This window comes from Vigna unguiculata, chromosome 9 (assembly GCF_004118075.2).
Source record: "Vigna unguiculata cultivar IT97K-499-35 chromosome 9, ASM411807v1, whole genome shotgun sequence".
In the NCBI taxonomy this organism is placed as follows: Eukaryota; Viridiplantae; Streptophyta; class Magnoliopsida; order Fabales; family Fabaceae; genus Vigna; species Vigna unguiculata.
The window spans coordinates 5660562-5668213 of record NC_040287.1 but is presented as its reverse complement, the minus strand read 5'-3'; the positions used below and the strand labels follow the sequence as shown (position 1 = coordinate 5668213).

At 36.8% G+C, this 7652-nt stretch overlaps 1 protein-coding gene across 1 annotated transcript; it reads right to left on the bottom strand.

The window, feature by feature from the left end:
* Positions 1 to 1941: 1941 nt before the first annotated feature.
* LOC114163890 (transcription factor bHLH66-like) lies at positions 1942 to 5629 on the bottom strand. Its single transcript, XM_028048262.1, has 7 exons — positions 4937 to 5629; positions 4758 to 4859; positions 4501 to 4659; positions 4051 to 4116; positions 3440 to 3505; positions 3174 to 3242; positions 1942 to 2716 (listed from the first exon to the last, which is right to left on the bottom strand). Exons 1-7 carry the CDS (start codon positions 5471 to 5473, stop codon positions 2276 to 2278), a joined length of 1440 nt encoding a protein of 479 aa, XP_027904063.1. The 5' UTR covers positions 5474 to 5629; the 3' UTR covers positions 1942 to 2275.
* Positions 5630 to 7652: the final 2023 nt, after the last annotated feature.

The following is a 7652-nucleotide window of genomic DNA, read 5'->3' as shown; positions in this document are numbered from 1 at the left end:
GTGAATTAATAATAACTGTGTATTTGAGATGAGAAATTAGAGGTGAGATTAGAGCAGTGGGGAGAGAGTGAAATGAGCAAGAGGGTCCAAATCATCACAACCTGGCTGAGAGATGAAGTGTGAGAGTTAGCAATGAAAAGGTATAAGTGTGAAACTACTGGTGCATATGGCATAGACACTCACACTTGCTACCTATGCCAGCATGCAGAACTTCATTAAAAATAGGATATCTGTGTCATCTAGGATTCCTATCCCAGCAGAAGAAGCATAGTTTGCCTAAACCAGAAGCCTTTCTCCATATTCCCTTCCCAACAATCATCTCCAAAATTCACATACCTTACATGAATCAACAATCATCTCCGAAACTCATATTAAAAATTGATCTTAAAAGATTATGTTTGACTTACAGTATAATTCTTGAAATATTTCAGATCATTAAAAGTACATCCTAACAAGATTTAATATTTGTTCTACTTATCATGTCATCTTGTTAGGTTTATATAGAAGGTGTTTCACTAAGGAGAACAAACACTAATGAAACTTGAGTCCAACCACATAAAGCATTGACATCACTCTCAATCCAAAACTTATAAGACAATGAATTTATGGGTCTTTATTTTTATACATTGCTCTACTTTCTCATTTCTAATCAATGTAGGACTTAGACTCATACTTGGATTCCTAACACATCTATTATTTGACCATCTATTAATATATATTTTCATGTTCGAGATTCGAGATGGATAGACTTCGACAGTAAAGAAATGTGCTGGAGAGATCTCGCAGCTACTAAAAGTATTACAAATTTACTGTGTATAAGTTTATAAGTGTCCATGGAGGAAATATTAGGACAGTTTTTGCCGGGGACATAAGAGGGAGAATTAGCACTTGCTGTTTTTGGCCGGCTTAATCATGGTATAATTGTCACTGTTATGGCCTTCTTTCAAATGATGGAGTTATTTAGCAATAAAATCCTACGTTAACATTGGTCATATATAACTGGAAAGTTAAGATACTCATAAGTTTTCTAGTTTCAACCAATAACAAACACAGTGATTGAATTTGTTACCTTGGTACTTTATCTTCGTACCGATGTAAAATGCAACTTTTCTAAACACCACTTATCTAATTGTACACATGCAATATCTATTTTCTTTTGTGGAGAATTTCAGATATTCAATTTTAATATGCTACTTATAAATTGTGAGTATACACTTTGTGTAGTAAGAATTAATATGCATCAACTGTTAACTGGTTTGATGTGTTAGTTTGATTATATTTAATCCCTTTGTAAAAGAAGGAAGTGTTTTTAATACTGATGATGAAGACGTAAGAAATCAATATTCGGCTAAAAAATATCAATAAATGAGACACAATGATAATTAGAAAGTTCTTCATTTTAAGGACAATGGTGTGTTCTATATGTACTACACCAAACAATAATTTTTATAGCAATTATTTAATTATTTAGCGGTAAACTATCATCTAATAAACATATGTGATAAAAGTTGCTAGTATAAAATGTTTCAGTAAAATGTTGACGCCTAACTTTTATTTAGTTTTAACTTATTTTAGTTGTTCGTTTTATGCATATGAAAAGTGAAACATTTTTTATACTGTAGCTTATTATGTTCTATTTGTGTGTGTGTGTTTTTTTTTCTTTGTGGATATTTGTAAAAGAAATATTGTATACACATGAAAAATATTTGGTTTTGTTGTGTTTTAATGTTTCTTCCCTACTTCGCATATCCTCCATTTGTGAGATAGAATCTTTTTAAGACTAACTATTACAAATATTTTGAGGTGACGAAATGAGCATTAAGTTCATTCACTTTTATGTTACGTGATTAGACAAATCTCATCTGAAACCTAGAAGCGTGACAAAATATACTCCTAATGAAATGCAATAGCATAATAAAAGTTATAATTAATTGGAACGCATTAAAAGAATGAAAAGGGAGAGCAACTTGTTATTTAAACGGAAATGCAAAAAGGAAAAAGAGAAAGAAGTACACTAAAAATTTGAAAAACAATGAACAAAAGAAAGCCAAAGCGACAGATAATAATAATAAAGAAAAAGAAGACGGAGGTTGAAAGTTAGCCTCAGCCAAACAAAGTCTAGGTAAATACGGCGTCGTCGAGTCGACCCCTCCGTATCCCTGACGCCTTATTTTCGTAGACTTTAACGGCTCTTTGTAGAAAAACACACGTCACTTTCTGTCCTTTGCCACTTTATGTTCTTTTTTTCTCTCTATTTCACACCCAAACGCCGTCATCACGGCTTCGAGACGGAGGCAGCGTCCTTCACGGCGCCCTCGTTGCCCACCACGGCCGACTGCACCGTCAGCACGGACATGCTCGGAGAGGACGGGCCTTCGCCGTTCGACGCCACGGCGGGGTTGGCGTGTGTGCCGGGGGCGCCGTTCGTCGGAATCTGGGTGCTGCCGGAGGCGGCGTTCATCAAGGGGTTCCTGGTGTGACACGTGGCGGTGGAGATCGCAGTGGCAAGAGAAATTGGCATGAGGCAGAGGCCCTTGCCTTGGAGATACTGCATGGCGGAACCCATGTCCTCCTCCATCAGTTTCGCCACCTGGTGCTCCGTCATGGTCAGGCTGTCGTTCGAGGTTGACGCCGCCGTTTGGTTGTTGTTGCCGTTGGAATTCGGCGCGAGAGCACCGCCGCCGTTGCCGTTCGCTTGGATGCAGTCACCGCCACCCTGCAAACACAAACCGTCACGTGACCATGGGGTTTTAACGGAAGTAAAAAAAAAAAAAAAAAAGCGCGTGTGCGTGTGTGTGAAAGAGAGAGACATAGGGGAATCTGAGAAAGTGGATACGCGTGCTGCTTTTGGATTGTCGTTTTGTGGTGATTGAGAATTTGAGTATTGAAATAAGCCAAAGCCAAGTGAAAATGTTGGGTGGGTTGGTGGGGCTGTGGGAAAGACTCTCCTCTCTCCGACATTTTCATTCATGGTGCGCAGTGTGTTCCACATTTTCTTCATCACTTTTTTTTTTGTTAATTTTTTCTTCTTATAGAAACCCTCTCATGTTTTCCTTCAATTTTATCCTCTCAAAGTTTGGTCGATTATGGTAGTACGGACACCTAATAGTTGTTAAATTTTGTAATTAATTTGGAAATTGTGTAAGAAATGATGATATTTGTAGAGTAATAACCTCAGAAGACATATCAGCAACAAGGGGTGCGACAGCAGCTGCACCGCCCAATCTGCTCATGCTCAGAACCTGTAACCCAAACAATGACACGATTTATTTATTTATTCACGACAGAGGAGAGTGGAATTTAATAATCACAACACCATACTTAAAACCTGTAATTAAATAATGAAGTCCATGATTAAAATATGCGGATACTTGATGCTGATGAAGAATAAAATCAAATTAAGAAATATTAGCACAAGAGTAAAACCCGGGAAGAGCACCTTGACTTGGAGCTGCAGGAACTTCACGTAATCGATGATCTCATCTAGCATCGATGCCTTGTCTGTCTGTCATTCCACAAACCAAACAAGGATTGACCCGTTTATTTTTACCATATAATAATCACAATAATAACACTAACAATTCTGCATAATCATAATTAAACCAAACATTGTTTTTTCATATCTTATGTTATGTTATGCCTATACTACCCCTCTGTACGTATGACTCAGAAGTCAGAATCGCAACCCTTCTTGGTTGGTACCTAGCGTGAGCAGTGATGAGTGAGCGATGTGGGGCCTAACCCCTCTGCTATCCAGCTTAGTATGTTAAGTACGCACGGAATCGCATGATGAGCAGGCAAGACAAACGCTCACAGCACCTCCGGAGTGCGACGTTACCATCTATTCTTTTCTTTCCAGTTTCCATGTTACATTAACTTCGATATACACGACACCAACGTCAAAACAACTCGTATATTCATTCTATGGAGATGACCCATTTGTCCCATTTACACACCAAAACTACTGTGCCTTCCGTTTCAATTTCTTTTAATTAACTCAAATTAGATCCATAAATATTATAATAAACAAAACTGAGGATGAGCATTTACCTTGTTTGCATTGGGAACCAGTTCCTGTAGGGCTTTCATTCTCTCTGCGATTCTCTCCCTTCGTAACTGCCACAAACAACATATCCCACCAACTCAGTAACCAAAACGCTGATGTTCTTACTTAACTGCCCGGGAACAAGCAGAAAAAAAAAAAAAGACCTCTCTGTTTCTTTATTTTCCTTACTTAATTCATAATTTATAAACCCTAACCATGGAGCAGTTTATTATTGTTACAAGCATGACATGTTCGATGTCTAAGAATTAAAGAAAGCCTAACTACCGAGTTTATTATTCAATCTGTCACTTATCACTACCAGTTCTACTGAACAATAATGGATTAGGATATTATTCTCTACCTAAAGCGACGACCTCAAACTATTGGGCTCCATTACCTAAACATCATATTTAATGAAGCCAAGAATTAAAGCCAGAGAGAAAAACAGCGGGTACCCTTTCAGCGATGCTGTGTGGGTCCGTGGCTTGACCTCTCCTTGCACGAACCCTCTGCCTCGGCTGAGCCGCCGCGCCACTCGCCGGAGCTTGGTTCGTTGCGCCGCCCCCAGTACCCGGCGCACCGAAATTTTGCCCTTGCATCGGATTAGAACCTCCCTGTAATTCAAACAAAAAAGAAATTACCGTCGACGATTCACAGCAAAACTAAACAACAGTGATTATTTTTGTTTAAAATTAAAATGACAAGCGCAAACCTGAGGATGTTGAAAATGCTGAGGCTGGTTGGAGGCTTGACCAGCGCCATGCAGAGATCCGGCAAAGCCGTTGTAGAGAGCCTGGACCGAAGTCTCACCGCCCTACGGAAAAAAAAATAAAATTAGGGATAAATGTAGTGTAGAAGAAGGAAAGGGGGAGTGAGGGAATAGAGGTGTACGGGATTGGGGGATTTAAAGGAGGAGGCGTCGACGACGACGTCGTTTTGAGGTAAGGAAAGCGGCATGTGAAGGAGCGGGGAGTCTCTGGACATGAGGAGTTGGTGCTGGAGCATGAGAGCTGCGGCGGCGTTTTTGGTGGAGGAGGCGCTGATCTGGTGGTTGCGGAACTTGGAGGCCAAGGCGGAGGGTTCGTCGTAGGGGAAAGCGACATTATTATTGTTAGTGTTATTGTTGTTGTCGTTGTCGGAGGGAGTGGTCTGGTCGGAGAGGGTATTGGGGTCCCAGAAGGGCTTGTTTGGGTTGAGGTCGGGCCAGGAGCAGGAGGAGAACATTTGGTCGAGGAAGTCATCGTGAGAGGTTGGGTCGAAGTGAGGGAGTTGCAGTGGTTGTTGGTGGTGGTTGATGTGTGAATTTTGGATCTGGTTGGTGGCGGTGGTGGTGGTGGTGGCGGTGGTGTGGAGGTCCTGGAGCGAGATTTGGGAAGAAGAGTTGAAGAGGGAGTTTAACCCTTGCATTTCTCTGCTACAGGGCTGCATAGTTAGCAGAGAGTGATGATGAATGAAGGGTTCAGAGAGGGAGTGGGAATGGAGAAGAAAACATTGTGTTTGCGAGGTTTTCGGTTTCGGCCTTCACAATCGGAAGCCAGTTATGGTTCTGCGTAGTGTGTATCCAACTTTCTCTTTACTTTCCACTCCATTTTTTTTTTTAAATAGGAGAAGATGAGCCGTCTCCTAAAAAATTAATTGATTAATTAATTAACTAATTAAAGTAAATTAAGGGTTTTATTTCTTAATGCCGGGGTAATTTGGATTTTATTCTCTATATTCTTTTTGTTTATCCTAATTATTAGTAAGTAACCTCGAGTCTGCCCTGGTTTATTCCAGTATCTCAAAAGTTCTAAATCTCTTCAAAGTTGAGGATAGTAGTTAGTTTTTTTTTTTTTTTTTTTTTTTATCACCAAAAATAATATACGGTACAAACGTCTTAATTCATTTGGAAAAAAAAAATTGACACTATTTGACAATTAGTATAAAGATAAAATATTTTTAATAAAAATTAATTTTTATATTTTCAGAAATAAGAAAAAATAAATAATTATAAAAAATATTATTAAATGATAGTAAAAAATAATGATGTCAAAATATCATTATTAATCCTTTTATAATATGATGGAATAAAAATAATGATTACAATCTATACACTATCAACTTCAGCCAGAAAAATTATAATAAAAGATTCTACTTCAAAGTCAAGATTCCTCTTCGAAGCTACTAAATACAGCTAGCAATTATACAACCGAATAGTTACTAGAGAGTTTATAAACACCTCGCTTTCCATTAATCTATTAATAAAATGTTTTTAAGTACAAAAATGTAAAGCGAACCATCCACAGAGTCTGACCCTAGTGTGTTATGTTAATATACTTCAAGTTTTGACATTGTGATTATATTTGGGAATATCAAAGAAAATTTTTGGTAATTTTTTTTTTCTTAACGGGAGCCTTGCTGTCGTATTGAAAAAGTTTACATCACTTGATAATCAAAATCAATTATATCAACATTTAATAAACATACTAGTTCGGTGAAAATAATTTCCATTACTTTTGTACCAACTATATTAACATATTATTTAAATATCTCTTAAGTTTAAGTTAAATTTGTAAAATTTAATTTATATAGTTTTCATTTTCTAATCAGTATAAGAAACTACTCTATCATACAGGAGGAACGTTTAGAAATTATGATTCTCACAATTATGTTATTAGAAGAGTTTAAGAACTTACCTGGATCCATTGCAAAGTTCTCTTGATCAATGTTTTCCCTTCTCTTACTTCTCTTTAATGGCTTCTTGATGATATAGAATTACTAAGTACGAAGTCTTCTCCTGTCAAAGTCACATTTCCTTACGTTCTCTTGAAACGTAAAACTCTACCACTTTTTTTAGGAGCAACTGTCATTTTATTCTTTTAGTATTTTAAAACTTTAATAAAATACTATAATACCCCTATGAAGTGAGAAGTGAGGGAATTAATTTAATAAGTCTAAAATAATCCCCATAACTTTAATAACTTATATTCTAATAATCATCACATTAGAATCTTTACATTAAAGTTATTCTTTAAATTACATGAACCAAATGTTAAATTAATATATAATTTAACATTCTCCCACTTGGTTCATGTGATGACTTGAAGATCCAATATTAAACTTTAAGTGCGCACCATTCATTGGAATTATCAAGTCAACTTTCTTTAATAATTGAATTCGATGATGGATCATGGCGGTTGCAAGCTATTCAACAACATGGTTCCTTCCATGTATCACAAATCATCTAACTCAATTTCACTTTAATTATACTATAACATGTATCTTTATTTTCCTTTTCAAAGATACATCCTGTCATTCCATAAACTAAACAATAATGTATACTTTTAATTGTGAATGACAAATAAATGAACAGAAACATAACTATAATTGAATTCACAAGTGTTAAACAAAGAGAGCATTATTGTAATAATGTATATATACCAGATTACATTCATAACAAGGACTTGTTCATAACACCCATCCTTTCAACATGACCAATAAATGTTTTGGGTGGTAAGCCTTTAGTTAATGGATCCGCTATCATTAAATCTGTACCAATATGCTCAATTAACACTCTACGTTTCTGCACTTCTTCTTTGACCGATAAGTACTTCAAATCCATATGTTT

What these genes read in the sequence shown, in the direction of transcription:
- LOC114163890 (XM_028048262.1), bottom strand. Translation starts at nt 5,473, where the DNA reads ATGCAGCCCTGTAGCAGAGAAATGCAAGGGTTAAACTCCCTCTTCAAC. An exon ending in AGCATTTTCAACATCCTCAG is followed by an intron (nt 4,660 to 4,757) that starts GTTTGCGCTTGT and finishes TTTGAATTACAG; the next exon opens with GGAGGTTCTAATCCGATGCA. An exon ending in TCCTGCAGCTCCAAGTCAAG is followed by an intron (nt 3,243 to 3,439) that starts GTGCTCTTCCCG and finishes TTTGGGTTACAG; the next exon opens with GTTCTGAGCATGAGCAGATT.